Here is a 16,539-nt window from a genome sequence, read left to right on the forward strand (position 1 = left end):
TATTCTTTCTTTTTTTCTTATAGGAAGGGGACAAGCAATTAATCAGAGAAGCGGCCACACACCAGCTTAATTCAGAGCGTTATGTTCACACTTTTAAAGACTTATCTAATTTCTCAGGATCTATAAATGTTTCCTATCGCTACCTAGCTGGCACGCCTTTGCCAAGGAAAAGTAAGTAACGAGAATCTGAATTTCATTAGATAAGTTATTTTAGAAATCTGTGTGAAATCTTCAGAGTTTTCTGTTCTATGGAACCCTCAAGATATTTCTTCATAAGGATGAAGCAGGGGAAGAAAGTAAGTTTTTGTGAGTTGCAAAGGGTGGGACATTGAGTCCTCAGTGATGGTAGACTCCATACCTGGGAAATAATCATACACTGAGTGCACTTGTTATTCCATTAGCTGGGTCAATAGAGAGATCAAGTTGATATTTAGACAGCAAGAGAGTGGGGTAGGTTCTTTCCCACCCAATCTCAAGGTAGGAAACCTCTAAATATTCTGATTATTTCAACTTTAGGCAGGATTTGAGACTTTCAAACCTGCGGGTGAAATATGCCAGTATTTAGCTTTTATACAGATGTATTTAGATACCAAATCAACCACTTCACACAAAATCAAAATAAAGGAAGGTTGGAACTGAGAAGATTAATAAATCTAAATATAAATCAGAAAATAAAAAGTGTGTTTGCTTCCACCGGGGAAAGTTGTAAATGAAAGTTTTGTTTGAAAGACTGATGGGCTGGCTGCTGGGATTTGTACTATACTCCACTCCAATGCTGTTTTGAGTGGACCCCAATCAGTCAGTAGTTAGATCATTTGGGGGTATCACTGTCTTTACATTTTATCCAGGGTCATATTTGAAAAAGTTATAAAATAGAATATTTACAGTAAGTGTGGGTCAACAAAAATGAAGATGTATAGTTGTAAATGATTTTATGAGTATACATGGGAATGGACAGATTCTCTAAAGAGTGCTGTTACTGATACCTTGAGAAAGATGGCATTCCATCCAAAGAGCTATTATAATCATAGAGGTGTAGTATCTCTCAACAAATAACTGAAAAAGAGTTGGCTTCTGCTGCAGGCATAAGTGCAGAGGTAGTTATTTCAAAGTACTACAGATGGTAATTCATGGCACATATCTGTAATTTTCATCTCACTCATAAAATGCAAATGCAGAGACATTACTTATAGGAACACACAAATATTTAAAATTCTATTACACTTGAATGTAAAGTCTGAGTTACTTGTCTCAAAGAAAAAGAAAAGGAGGAAAAAAAATAAACAGGAATAGGGTTATTTAGTCTAGAGCAGAGAGAACTATGAGAGGATTTGATAACACTCTTCAAATACCTAAAAGGTGATTATAAAGGAGATTCATAGAGTCATAGGTGTTAGGGACTGGAAGGGACCTCACAAGATCATCAGGTCCAGCCCCCCCTGCACTCGGGCAGGAAAGACTGCTGGGGTTAGATGACCCCAGCAAGGTGAGCATCCAAATGCTTTTTGAAGATTTCCAGAGTAAGTGCTTGTACCACCTCTGGGGGAAGTCTGTTCCAGACCCTGGACACTTGAACCATAAAGAATTTTTTCCTTATGTCCAATCTAAAGCGATCCTCTAGCAATTTATGATGATTATTCCTTATCTTCTCCTGGGGTGCTTTGGTGGACAGATGCTCACCCAGGCCCTGATGTGGGCCCCTTATATACTTATAGGCTTATATACTTATAGGCCACCAAGTCCCCTCTGAGTCTTCTCTTCTCCAGGCTGAATAGTCCCATGTTTCTCAGCCTCTCCTCATATGGCCTGCTCTCCAGATCTCTAACCATATATGTAGCCCTCCTTTGGACTCTTAAGCTTCTCCACATCCTTCCTGAAGTGCAGCACCCAGAACTGGATGCAGTATTCCAGCTGTGGCCTCACCAAAGCCAAGTAGATAGCCTTTTCTCTGTGACCATAGGGGACAGGACTAAGAGCAAGCTGTGGCAGTGAAAATGTATGTTGGAGATTAGGAAATGTTTTCTGACTATCAGGCCCCCTTTACATGCTACATTTATATGACACAATTAATGTATTAATTGGGGCATAAATGGTAAGGGTGTTACACACACCCTTAGGATGCATAAAATAACAAACAAGCCTTAAAATGTTGCACGTAGAATGTCTTTGTGACTGGTTTGTATAGTGCCTTAAATGTAGTGAGTGACTGGGGCTGATAATCATCTGATCATTGGTCCTGAGGCTAGGACTGCACCACAGTCCTGAACTAGCCGCAGTGTAGTCCTGGCCTGATGACTGACAATTGCTAGCCTGGGCATGGGAGTGTGGGTAGGGTGCAGAGGGGAGAGCCAAAAGGCTTCACTTGTTGGGGACTTTATACCCCATGCCCAGCAGTTCTGCCCAGGCTGCCAGGCACAGGAAATCAGAGGTTCCTGGTGCTGTTTAAAGTCCCCAGAGGGAAAAAGCCCTTTGGCTCCCCTGCTCAGGAGCCTCTCATCATCCAGCCCTGGCAGACTGGCCTGAGCTGCCAGGTGTGGGGCTTTGACATCATCCGGTTGTCAGCCCCAACCCCAAATTACACCTAGGAATTTACCTAGGTGTAAATCTAAGTCCCTGGTGCAATACTGGGGCTGAAGCTGACAATCAGCTTATTGGTAGCCCCAGCCCAACTTGCTAGTGAAGGAGGAGCCCAGGATCATGACCTATTGATCCCTAGAGTGGATTTGGGGGTCTGAGGCTTTTGTTTGACAGTCCCTGTTCTCATACAAATTGAGTCCTTCAATGGAGAGAAAGTATAAGAAAATTGTACTAGAATTTGTCAATGTTCTTGCAATATAGTTCTTCTTTCATGAAATAGCATAAAATATCTTTTGTTGCATACAGTTTAATAAATCCATGTATCTAATTTTTCAGAGTTTATCATTCAGAAGGTTTCATGCAATAGTAGCCCTGGAGGGAAGCTTTGTTGCTACATGATTTTCAAAGTCATATTAACTTGCATTTAATCTTTCATTCTAAATTCTCTTTTGCATAGGATATCTTACAATTGGACTATCATCAGTGAAACGGAAAAAGGGAAATTATTTGCTTGAGACAATCAAGTCCATATTTGAGCAATCAAGTTATGAGGAACTTAAGGAAATTGCAGTGGTTGTGCAACTTGCAGACTTTGATTCCTCCTGGTGTGAAGGGATGGTCCAGGATATTTCACAGAAATTTGCCCATCACATCATTGCTGGTAGGTTAATAGTTATCCATGTCCCTGAGGAGTACTATCCAGTCCTGGATGGCCTTAAGAGAAATTACAATGACCCAGAAGACCGGGTGAAGTTCCGATCCAAACAAAATGTCGATTATGCTTTCCTGCTTAACTTCTGTGCTAATCTTTCTGATTATTATGTGATGCTTGAAGATGATGTTCGATGCTCAAAAAACTTCTTGACTGCTGTTAAGAAAGTAATTACCTCACGAGAAGGATCTTACTGGGTAACTTTGGAGTTTTCCAAATTGGGCTATATTGGAAAGCTGTACCACACCCATGACCTCCCACGCCTGGCCCACTTTTTGTTGATGTTTTACCAGGAAATGCCTTGTGATTGGCTGCTAATCCACTTCCGTGGGCTGCTAGCTCAAAAGGAAGTCATCCGCTTTAAGCCATCTCTGTTCCAGCACATGGGATATTATTCATCTTACAAAGGAGCTGAGAACAAGCTGAAGGATGATGACTTTGAAGAGGATTCATTTGACATACCTGACAACCCACCTGCAAATTTGCATACCAACATGAATGTATTTGAAAACTATGAAGCAAGCAAAGCTTACAGTAGCATTGATGAGTACTTCTGGGGCAAAGCTCCTTCTACGGGAGATTTCTTTGTGATTGTGTTTGAAAAGCCTATTAAAATCAGCAAAATTAAAGTTGTCACTGGAACTGAAGACCGGCAAAATGACATTTTGCATCACGGAGCCCTAGAAGTAGGGGAAAAAATTGTAGGGAGCAAAAAGGGAAGGCAATGTACTACTTATTTGAGACTAGGAGAGTTCAAAAATGGAAACTTTGAAATGACAGATGTGGAGCACAAAGTACTGTTTGATATTAACTGCATGAGAATACTCGTTACCAAAAGTCAAAAGGAGTGGCTGATCATTAGGAGCATTAGCATTTGGACTTCTCAGGCACCAAATCAATAAGGCCAAGCTATTCAAGCAGGACCTCCTTCTTTTCCTGGTGGAGATGCACCATCATTTGGGTCCCAGATGGTGCCATTCCCCAAGGGGAAAAACATACTTCCAATTCTTTACTATTGACACTGGAAATCTGGGAAAATCATAAAAACAAGCAAAAGCAATTTATTTTTTACTAGTTTGGCCAGGCAATATACTAACACAAGTTTGTTGGAATGTTCAAGTTTTATAGGAAATGTTGACAAGTTCTTGTTCATCTCTTAAGATCCAAACTCCCCTTTTCTTTTCTTTTAATTTCTCTGCTGTACTAAAAAAAGAGCAAATGCTATTCCTTTATTCCATTGTTATATAAAGGCTTTGACCAATATGTTGTCAAAAGAGACTTGATTCCTTCATATCCACATATAAATTAAAAGTCTGATGGTAGTATCTGTATGTACAGTAGTTGGTGGCATGTTTGTTTTAACGGCAGTTGTGATGGAGGAAGTCTGTTATTGAGTTATCAGTGTCTTTTGAGCACTGCAAGAGAACAATGTGGCTAAATATTTAAGTTATTTAAATGAATGTGTATACATATTTATACAATTACAAATAAGGCCTGACAATTCTGCAACAATGGGTAATTGCATTCACCATTCTTTCTCAACAATTATGCTTTGTTCCTTTCCCAGAATTGAGGTATTCAAAGAAGACACTGGCTGGATTTTTTGTGTAGGATCCCATCTTGCCATCCCCATTCAAACAGAATTCCATCCAGTGAATCAGAGCTTTCCTTAAATAAAGATTGCAGGATAAAATTGGGGAGCACAAAGGACAAAATTCTTCTGTTATATTTGCTTGGTAGCAATTCCCATCTTCAAGAGTTTTGTCCTCAGTGTTTGGATATCCATTTCACATAATACAATGCAAGAGAAAGCTCTACCAAGCTCAGCAGCTGGTACTAGAGATAACTAGTCTTTTCTGGTTGATGTTTCTATTATAGAGCTGTGTGAAATGCTCCCCACCATTTGCAAAATCAGGAGTCTTGGGTTTGCTGGATTTGTGAAAAGTAAATATTTTTACATTATTTCTGAATTTTTCAAAGTTTTCCTGTCCTGAAAGAATTGTTTTAGGAACCATCAACCCCAGGTGTTGTGTCAGCCCATATATATATACATAACATGGGCCTGATCCCATAATAGATTCAATATCTATTCCCAAGATTGCATATATTGCTATGTGCCCTTAAATTACTGGTCATATATATGTTATGCGTGCGCGCGCACACACATTCACACACACACAGAGTATATATTACAGAAATGAATCTGGATTGGCATATGTGAGTGTTTGTGTTTATATAAGTATACACACATATTTATATGCACACACACACCTATATGCATGCATGCACACACACACACAGTGGTGTTGTATATGTATGTACATACATTTACACATACACACACCCCATATGCAAACATACACTTGCATGTATTTACATACATGCATACACACATATGCATACACACACACACACACACGTGTGCACATGTGTGTGCATGTGTAGATACTGTAATAGTAAGGGCTTTGCTTAATGCTCATAGCAAGGTTTGTATGCTGACTCCATAGTAGGCCGGTATTATAGCACGTAGCTTTTTGCTTTGTAAGAGTGACCGAACCATGAACCTAGATAGTAGAATGCTGTAATACAGCGGAATGTGGTAAACACCAGGTGTGTTGGATCACAACTCATCCCTAAATTCTTAGCTTGAGATAACCAAATCCCTAGTTCGAGATAATGTTATTTACTCCAGACTATATAAGCTGTACGTTCTTAACATATGGTAGTTCCTCAAACTCTGGCAAGAATCCTGACTTGCACAGGGCCCGGCGCAGGCTATTGCATCCCCGGGATCGAGACACTCCGGGGCCAGGCGAACTATGCGGGGTAGCGGCTGCTGCCTAGAGCCGATGTGAAGTGATCATCCTTTTTGCTTTGTTTTATTGCCGGCCTTTGCGAGTATCCTTAAATAAAGCTTTGCAAGAGTGAAAAAATAAATAAATAAATAAAAAGCTACATGCTGTAATACCAGCCTACTATAAAGTCAGCATGCAAAACTCTTGCTATGAGCATCAAGCAAAGCCCTTATTATTACATATACATATATACACAAATACATACATACATACATACACATGTGTAGACACATGCATGGCTATATATATACCTATGTATACCACACACACATGCACACACACACATGCCTCAGTGGGAAAAAGAAACAAACATGTATATCAGTGCATGTATGGGGTGATGTATGTGTGTATGTATGCATACACTCGCATACATGCTTACATGTACACCTGTGGTTATAGATACCATATTTACTCAATTTCAAGATTAGGCTTTTTTCCCCATTTAACATGAGGGGGAAAGCCCCTTGTCATGAGGGTAGCCAGGTAGGTTCTGTGGCTAAGGCTCCAGCCCCTACTGCAGGTCAGGGCCACTTCTACTTGCCCTCCCTCCCCTTTTGCACCTAGTCATCTCCTCCTTCCAGCATCTTTCCCCCATCTCCCCCCCACACACACACAGACTCTTCTCCCCCACCTGGCCCTGTATCTCCCCCCATTATCTTTGCTTCATGTCAGCAGGCCCTTTCCACCCTGCAGCATAGGGTACTAAGTACAGCCCCAGCCCAGACCCATAGCAGCCTGCACAGTTGCTACAGGGGCTGGGTTGGGGCCATGCTCAGTGCCCCAGGCTAGAACAGGGGTGGAGCCTGTGTGGAGCACAGGCCAGAAGGAAGGGAAAATCAGAGGCCAGGAGGGAGGGGGGACCCCAAGGCTGTGGGGAGGGACAGACAAGGGGCAGAGGTGGCAGGGCAGCAGGCATGAGTAGGGGGCAAGCTGCTTGACCAACTGGCACAACCTGCCACCCCACTACCTGCACCACTGCAGTGGTTGAATGAATGAATTAAAGACAGCCTTCCAATAATTAAATTCTATACATGGAAGATCATAAATTATAAACTTTCCATGTATAGAATCTTTTTACTGGAGGAGCATCTTAAATTCAGGGTTGTCTTAAATTTGGGTAAATACTGTATAGGAGGTTTTTTTTCCTTGAGATGTTCCCAAAACTCTCTTAAAAGGTACTGGGATTATATAAATGTATCAAGAGTGGCATTAAAGGGTACCTATTTCTAATCTTCTGAATTTTATTTCTAATCTTATTAATATTGCAGTAATCATTAAATTGTACATACTGGTTTTAGTTGAATCTAGAAGGTAAGGATTAAATTACAAAAACATCTCACTTACCACAAGTAAACTAAATGTTGTACTCTTTACAGTAGAAAAATCTAACATGGATACTTCACAAGAGCAAATTATTCACAGAGCTACAAGAAGCAGCAAGACAATAGGTTTTACTTATTCATAAATATCCTAAATTCAGATGCAGGTTTGGCAAATCCCTACTTACATCAACAATGTAAAATATGTTAAAATAATGTAAAATAATGTTAAAATATGTTAAAATAAATGGTCTAGTAAACACCTTTACATTGTTCACAAAAACATCCCCTTCTCAAGGAATGCTTTTGTCAAAGAAGAAGCTTTGTTTCTTTTATTATTTAATATCCAACTAGCTCTCTAATCACTGTGAAAAGAAGATATTGGAAATACAGCTTTCCAGTTCAATTTGAATCATATCTGAGAATTCTTTAAATTACAAATATTCATGAACCTTGAAACAATATTACAGTATAAGTGAAAGATATAATATTTTTAAGACCAAGTTCCCTGGTAACTATGGTCAACTTTAATGTACCTTTAAATATGCAGTGGGTTTTTTTTATTATTATTATTTATTGATCATTAAAAATTGGGAACAATGGAATTTAATAAAGATCACAAAACTCTAATTGTTTGGCTATATATGAATGTGTTATTTCCAAACTAAAATGCATTCTGACTGAGCACAGATACAATTCCAAGTCTTAAATGCCCATATAATCACAACCATACAAAATTTAAATGGTTTAGAATAAACAAAATGTTCTAACGCAAGCCTGAAATAATTTAGGTCATAATTTTAAGCTGTAAATACAAGCTTATTCAGTTGGACAAAAATGTTTCTTAACACTCATGAAAATAGCAAAAATCACTTAATTTTTTTTGCTGTGTTTCCAAAGAGAAACTCTCTATGCCCCCCACCCCTTCCCCTATCCCCATCACCATCACCACTCTTCCCTAATTATTCCACCCACAATCGTCTTTCTGGGAGAAATCCCACTCAAGGGCTTCATTCTGGCAGGCCACGTGACATCTAATATTTAAGTGTGTTTTTCCATGGGTAGAATCCAGAACATTGTGTTGGATATCCAGGCTTGCTATTCAGGGCATGGAGTAAGTCACCTCAGAATGGGCATATCTACATGTGCAGCAGACTATTTTACTGTGCATTAAAGCATCATGTAAAAAATGTGACATTACGCCAATGTGCAGTAAAATAGTCTATTATGCATTAAGCATCACCATGCAAATGTGCTAATGTGCATTAGGGCATCCTAATGCGCATTAATTTAGTACCTCATATTGGAGGTACTAAATTTAATGTGCATTCGAAAACATGCATTAATGCATGTGTAGATGCACCCAATGAGATACAAAATACCTAAGTCAGGATCCTCCTAGAACTAGCATGAGAAATGTTGACGACAGGGGTATGTCTCACTCCTTTGGGTTTAAGTACATTCAGCCATTTAAAATCTACTGACTGTAATCGTCTTTTGAGGGTTTCATAGATTCATATATGCTAGGGTCGGAAGGGACCTCAACCGATCATCGAGTCCGACCCCCTGCCTAGGCAGGAAAGAGTACTGGGGTCAGATGCCTATCCAGCCGAGATAGGTCAGATGACCCCAACCAGATGCCTGTCCAGCCTTCTCTTAAAGACCCCCAAGGTAGGGGAGAGCACCACCTCCCTTGGAAGCCCATTCCAAATTTTGGCCACCCTTACTGTGAAGAAGTTTTTTCCTGATATCTAGACTAAATCAGGTCGGTGCCTACAACCAGCTTTACACTGAACTGAACAGGACTCATTCACTTCTATTACAACTACAGTTGTTGTACTGCCCATAATTTATATAATAAACTGATATTTAGAGCACTCACACATAAATTAGGAAGTCTTTGTTTAGTCCCTTCCCCAGCCTAAGTGGGGTTTAATAGGTATCATACACCTCCACCCAGAGTTTCCTAACTACCAGGCTATAGGTTTCTCTGGGCTTAGAGAAGACTCTTCATCTGTCCTTGAACAAGCTGGGATACTGAGCACAAATAATTTAAAAGTCATTGGGATAGATAAAGAGAAGAAGAGGAAGCATAATTGTAGCTTAGTTATTAAAGCATTTACCGGAGAATGTGGAGACCTGTATTCCAATCCATGCTCCAAAAATTGTTTATGTATTCTGTGATGCTTATGATGGCTTTACAACCAGGCTTGGACTTGTTCTGTGCCCCTGAACAAGGATGAATTTCACAGTTGTGAGATGAAAGGCAGATTTTATACATGAAAAAATATTCATGCTGTGAAAATGATTTCATGCTTTGGGACAAATTTACAAAGCTAATAATTTTGCAAGGTCAGCATTCTCCCACTAAGCTGTAAAAAGTTGTTCCTAGAAGAAAAAAAGCAACATTTCAGTAAATTTGTATGTTCTCACCAATATTTTTCGAACTATTGGATTTTGTTTTTTGCAAGTGATCTACAATGAAGCAAAAACCCCCAGACAAACAACACCCCTTCCCCTCTCTCACTGCCCTCCCACCCCCCCCCACCAAACTGTAATTTCACACAGGTCTGTTCTTTGGTGTTTACAAGTATTCCTATGTTTCCTTTATTGTGTATTTTCTGTGTTCATTTGTGGGTCAGATGTAAGTTTCCTGAAAAACAGGTGTAGAACCATTTAGAAATATTATTTTGTGGCCTGCCTACTATAGAAGAATAATAGCTAAAGAATAAGTCAATTTACTAAACATATGTATATCATTCCCATTGAAAATCTTCTGGATTCCCTAGTATGTAATGATTACAAGCTTCCTTACAAGGAGGTATAGTTTTCCATCCTTACTCATGAAGTATAATCCCTTTGAGAGGGAATAATTGAAGAATAAAGTGTGACAATGCGAATAAGGGGAAAAGAATATAGGCCTACTTTACTACAATTATCTTACAAACTCAAGTGAAAGTAGCTGGCTGGCTATACCATATCATTGTATATTCCTTGTAGTGTTTATACCGTGATGAAAAGACTTCAATAAGGTGCTATATGAATGTATTGTTTTCATATCAATCTGACCATATATGATGTTTTGTTTTACTAACCACACAGTATTCTGTCGTGTTAGGCACAATTAATGTTTTTTCCTTCTTTGAAAAAAACAAATTAGGATCTTGTTCTTTATTGAATTATTAAAAACAAAATCAAAATGAATGTAAAGGCTTTCTACAGTATTTCACCTCGGAAAATAATAACAGGGAACACAGTCATCCTTGCATCTGCAGATACAACTGGACTTCATTTTGAAATATTTTACCAGTCCTGATGGAATTGATACCACTGTGTAATTTTATTTGATTTAAATTTCCAATTTTGAGCTCTGCAATATTTGAATGTTTTAGGTATTACTGCTCTTAATTTCTACTATGTAAAATGAGTTTATGTAAAATATTCCATCTTCCAATGGCAGGATGTATTGTTTTGCAAGAACCAGGTGGGAAATACAAGTGGATTCACTGAAAACAAATAGAATGATTCATTTGTCATAATTAAAATGAGATATATAAGTTGAATCTTCACCACTGTGGTGTCAACTTTTAAAAAGAAAGGAAAACAAGAGGCTTGATCCTGCTTTTTTGTTTTGTTTTGTTTTAAGTAAGTAGCAAAATTTCCATCGGTTTCAATGAGAGCAGGATTAGGCAGATTAGACATTCAGAGGTATGGATTTATGGACAAATATAGAAACAGACTTTCTTGTGGTGCCTCTTTATATCATGCCCCTTCTGAAGTGTGATGTTTTTCCCAAACTTCATTGCTCCATGTTTAAGACCCCTAAAATAGTGAATCAATTCTAGTGTCAATTAATCTGGAGGCTGGATGCCTATAAATCAGATGGTCCATATAGATTGCACACAAGAGTGCTGAAGGAACTGGCAGACAAGGTTCTTTGGGTGAATCTGGTATCTTTTATTAGACCAACTTAAATAGTTGGAAAACAATTATTAAGCAAGCTTTCGGATTCAAAAACCCTTCATCAGGCTAAGGAAGTTTCAGCAGTTGGTGTGTGTCATTCCTGGATGGAATGAAAAGTAAAAAAGCCAGAGGCTGGTCTGGTATGCATACAAGACAGGTAGTCAGTGAAAATGTAGATTGAGGAGTCAATGGGTGAGAGACAGGCTGGGGGGAGGAGGGAAGAGAGAGAAGGGGAGAAGAAGGAACTGGCAGACATCATAGCACAGCCACTGGTGAGGATATTTAAGAACTCGTGGTGCTCGGGTGAAGTACCTGAAGATTGGAAGAGGACCAATGTGGTGCCCATCTTTAAGAAAAGGAGGAAAGAAGACCCAGGAAACTACAGGCCAATCACTTTGACCTCAATCCCTGGGAAGATTTTGGAAAAAATATCAATTAAACCATTCTTGACAGGCTAACAGAAGGCAACTTTCTGTGGGATAGTCAGCACAGGTTTGTTGTGGGTAGCTCTTGTTTGACCAATCTCATTTCCTTCTACGACCAGGTGATGTATCACCTGGACAAAAGGAAAGAGGTTGATGTCATATATTTGGACTTTAAAAAGCCTTTGACCTGGTGTCCCATGATGTCCTCATGGAAAAATTGGGCAACTGCAGCCTTAACTACTCCATAGCCCAGTGGCTGGGGAACTGGCTCTGAGGTCAAACCCAGAGAGTGGTAGTTGACAGAACCAAATCAACATGGCACTCAGTGACTAGTGGCATCTCCCAAGGCTCTATTCTTGGACCTGTACTCTGTAATGTCTTCATAAACAATCTGGACACTGGTGTCAAAAGTGGACTGGCCAAGTTCACTGACAACACCAAACTTTGGGGAAGATTATCCACACTTGAGGATACGCTGGTGATCCAGGCCAACTTTAATAGCTTGCAAGGTGGGAAGATGAAAACCTGATGGCATTCAATATGGAGAAATGCAAGGTGCTCCACCTTGGGAATAAAAACCCACATCACACTTATAGGCTTGGCGATGCTACGCTCGCTAGCACCATGACCGAAAGAGACTTGGGGTTCGTGATTGTCCACAAGATGAATATGAGCCACCAGTGTGATATCGCAGTTGGCAAAGCAAACAAAACTCTGGCTTGCATCTACCAATGCATCCCGAGCAAGACCCAGGATGTCATACTCCCTCTGTACTCAGCCTTGGTGAGGCCACAGCTGGAGTACTACATCTAATTCTGGGCTCCATAATTTAGGAAGGATGTGCAGAAGCTTCAAAGAGTCCAGAGGAAATCTATGTGCATGATCAGAGGGCAAGAGTATAGGCCTTATAAAGAGAGGCTGCAAGCTATGGGACTCTTCAGCCTAGAAAAGCACAGGCTTGGGGGTGACTTGGTAGCAACCTATAAGTACATACAGGGTGTGCATCAGAAGCTGGGGGAACACCTGTTTACCAGACCACCCCAGGGGATGACAAGGTCCAATGGTCACAAACTCCTGCAAGACTGCTTTAGGCTGGACATAAGGAAAAACTTCTTTACTGTCTGAGCCCCCAAGGCTTGGAAAAAACTCCCCCCAGAGGTGGTGCAGGCACCTACTCTGGACACTTGCAAGAAGCATTTGGAAGTTCATTTTGCTGGGATCCTTTGACCCTAGCTGACTTCCTGCCTCTGGGGCAGGGGGCTGGACCTGATGATCTTTCGAGGTCCCTTCCAGCCCTAATGTCTATGAAATCTATGCTATTATTTCTCACAAGCCAATTTTGGGATCATACTTTGGAAAAGTATGAACTTTTTGATAGTGCCAAAAATAACTCGGATAAGAAAGTGTCCACCATAAAAATGAGCCACTAAAATTTAGAGAAAACCAATGAGTATTTGATTATATTTTATTCACTAGTGCATATTTGACAATTATCAAACTGTGTAGGAAGAGGATGAAATTCACTGCTGGATAGATGGCTAGTGTAAAATCCCAGTTAATTATTTTAAAATAGTTTAAGTGTCACATGCATTATTAATTAAGGCTGTTACTGGCTCTCTCTGTGGTGGTATTTGTACATTTTGCCTTTAAAGTATAATTCAGCTCTTCAAAAGCAAACTTTTGTTTCCTCAGTTCACCTACTTAAATACATCTGTGTCTTACCTACTGTTTTCCTGTTTTCCATTCATTCAGACACATTTGTTTTCTTCCTATGGCTTCAAAAAACCTGACTCCTGCAACATCGGTGTTCTCATCTTGACAGTGTGAACTCTTTGTGTCTGGGAATTACTTCATTTCTCTTATCTGTATATAAAATGCTGCAATTTCTTAATATGCCCACAACATATTGTGAAAACCATTACAAGTATATACCTTTATTGGCCTTTCTTCTCTGGACATTTCTATGGGCAAGTTTGTCTGTCTCGGGAACTATATCAAGGAAAGACATTTTAACAAAATGTCTCACAAGAAAAAAGTCTGACAAAGAAATAAATTAATTTTAATTATCCAAATGAAAATCCAAACTTGCTGTGTGTTCATAGTGCATCTTTTCCAAGTAGTTTGAAAAGATGAGATTTGCTCACAGTGCAGCGGTAACCAGGAAAGGTTAAATAAAGGAACTAAATGCAGTTAGTAAATAAAAGGAAATGTGTGTTGCTGGGTAACTGGATCAACAGGAACTTTTCTTTTGCGTGATTGCACTTAAGCTTTTAAACCTGTTATTAAGGGCAGATTTCTGTCAGCTGTATCATTAATGCATTAGCCATTTTAAAGAAAGGATGTCCATGTAGCACCTAGTCTTTGCCCTTTTCTTGCTATCTCAATAAAAATAACTTGTTCCATTTTCAAATGTGTTGCCCTGGGCATGCACAGTGATGTGTTATAGAATGGATTATATTAGTCATCTCCTTAGGTCACTGTGCTGTGTCACTGGAATACTCATGTCTACCTAGAGTATCGGTTAAGATACCTACCATGATAGGGTAGAAATGTGACACACGATCCGGAACCCTAACTCTCCTTCCTATAGTACCTGTAATATATTTTGAAATAAATGTGAAACATTAAAATATCCTTTGGGTTTATGCCTTTGATCTCCATGGCAGCAGTTATACAGTTTTGTTTTAACTGTAGATACCACACTTCAGTATATTTAACTACTGCCAAAAATTCATGTCTCCAGTGCTGAAAGGTATACTTTTGAAGATATTGTGCACTTGCGCTTCTCAGAGGTTTGTTTGCCATGTTCTGATAACTCATTGTTAGAATTAATGCAGAAACTGAAATAAGTGAACAACCTTAGGGCTATTTCCCTCCATATGACTCGAATGAATGACAACTGAGAGTGGTAAGGCAAAAGTCACAGCCTGACTCTCTGTCTTTCTGCAACATAGCAACTATTTAGAGCCACTGAGTATCTGCCATAGGATATACGCAATTTCCCTGTGTTTGTGAAATAATGTATTGCCAGTTATGAGTTACTTGGTCATCCTTAGATTTTGAATATATACTGTTTCTCCCATTGCACTTCCAGTATTATCATTTTGCATGGTCTCCCTCATTAAAATGTCAGTATTAAATAAATAAATATTATTTATTATTATTTACTAAACCAATATTATAAAAAGGGTGGGTAAACAGTGTGATTTGCCCTTTCTCTTTCAATAATATAGATCTGCTATTTTTGTTGGTTTCTCAGCATTATTGTCTTCCTTTGTTCATTATGTTTAAATGCCTTGTCTTTGGAGTAGACATTAACATGCATCAAAGAATCAATAATTCACCTTTGAAGGCCTAGTCAGAATAATGTCTATTACCCAACCACTCCTCACCCCCTCCACCACCACCTTTAATAATAGGGATAGATGTTTTAATGGTAATAAACATATGTGCACTATCCTTGCTTCATGAAAATCCAGTGAGATAAACTTGTTTTGTTCCATGCAAAAGATTCCTGGTGGCAATTTGCAACATTTTTCCCTTTGTGGACTTGAATAGCCACCTTCAACCTCCCCCCCACCCACAAAAAAAAACCAAAACAAACAAAAAAAAAACAGAAAGAAAGAAAGAAACTTCTTTCAATGGCTGTCTCATTAGATTTCAAATGTAGAATTTATTTTCCCATGAAAAATCATTTGTGAAAACCTATATGTGGTCTTCTTCATCCCATTGCCTCCAACCAAGGCAAAAACCAAAGTCAGGCTAGCTACAGGAATCAAGGACAACAAAAAGTCCTTCTTCAGATATGTGAGAAGTCAAAAAATGAAAAAAGATAGCATTGGGCCCTGTAAGATTCAATGGGGCAACTGGCATCCAACACCCAAGTAAGGGCCAATCTCCTAAATTACCTTTTTCTTCCCCTCCCAGGAGGATCACAGTCAGAAAGGACACAAACCATTCCCGGAGCCAGTGATGGGCCCAAAATTGATGTGGATCAGTTGAGGGAACACCTTGAGGAACTGGACATTAACAAGTCTATGGGCCCAGATGGAATGCACCCAAGAGTCTTGAAGGAGCTAGCAGACATCATTGCATCCCCCTTGGCAGAGATATTTGAAAATGTGTGGTGCTCGGGTGAAGAGTTGAGGAGTCCTCATTGAGGAGTTCAGCCTTGTCCCCCCTGTCTGTCACCAATTGCTTAAGCCCATTCAGTAGAGGTCCTATTCCATCCTGGGCCTTCCTTTTACTCCCTATATATCTAAAAAACAATTTTTTGTTATCCTTAACTTGGGATGCCATCCTCAGCTCCTTGGTAGCTTTGGCCTGTCTAACTGCCTCCCTACAAGTGCGAGCAGAGGAGGTATACTCCTCTTTAGTAATCTCTTCCCGTTTCCACTTTTTATATGCCTCCCTTCTAGCCTGTAGGCTGCTCTGGATTTCTCTGGTCAGCCAAGGAAGTCTCTTGGCCCCTTTTCCCCTTTTTCCCCGCATCGGGATCATCTCCCTCTGTGCCCGAAGGATCATTTCCTTAAGGCACAGCCACCCTTCTTGGGCTCCTATCTCTTCAAAACTCCTAGTCTGCAGTGTGTCCTTGACTAAACACCTGAGTTCATTGAAATCAGCTTTCCTAAAGTCTAGCACTTTCACCCTACTAGTTACCTTACTCACTCGATGTCTTATGATGAATT

The 16,539-nt window shown here is 39.7% G+C and overlaps 1 protein-coding gene across 1 annotated transcript in view; it reads left to right on the forward strand.

Moving 5' to 3' along the window:
• Positions 1-4,382, forward strand: part of MGAT4C (MGAT4 family member C) — a 125,658-nt gene extending 121,276 nt beyond the window's left edge. The window contains exons 5-6 of the mRNA XM_014521929.2: positions 24-171; positions 3,035-4,382. Coding sequence (XP_014377415.1) covers positions 24-171; positions 3,035-4,191 — 1,305 coding nt within the window. The 3' untranslated portion in view covers positions 4,192-4,382. The remainder of the gene's footprint in view (positions 1-23; positions 172-3,034) is intronic.
• Positions 4,383-16,539: the final 12,157 nt, after the last annotated feature.

This window comes from Alligator sinensis, unplaced genomic scaffold, assembly GCF_000455745.1.
Source record: "Alligator sinensis unplaced genomic scaffold, ASM45574v1 scaffold90_1, whole genome shotgun sequence".
In the NCBI taxonomy this organism is placed as follows: Eukaryota; Metazoa; Chordata; order Crocodylia; family Alligatoridae; genus Alligator; species Alligator sinensis.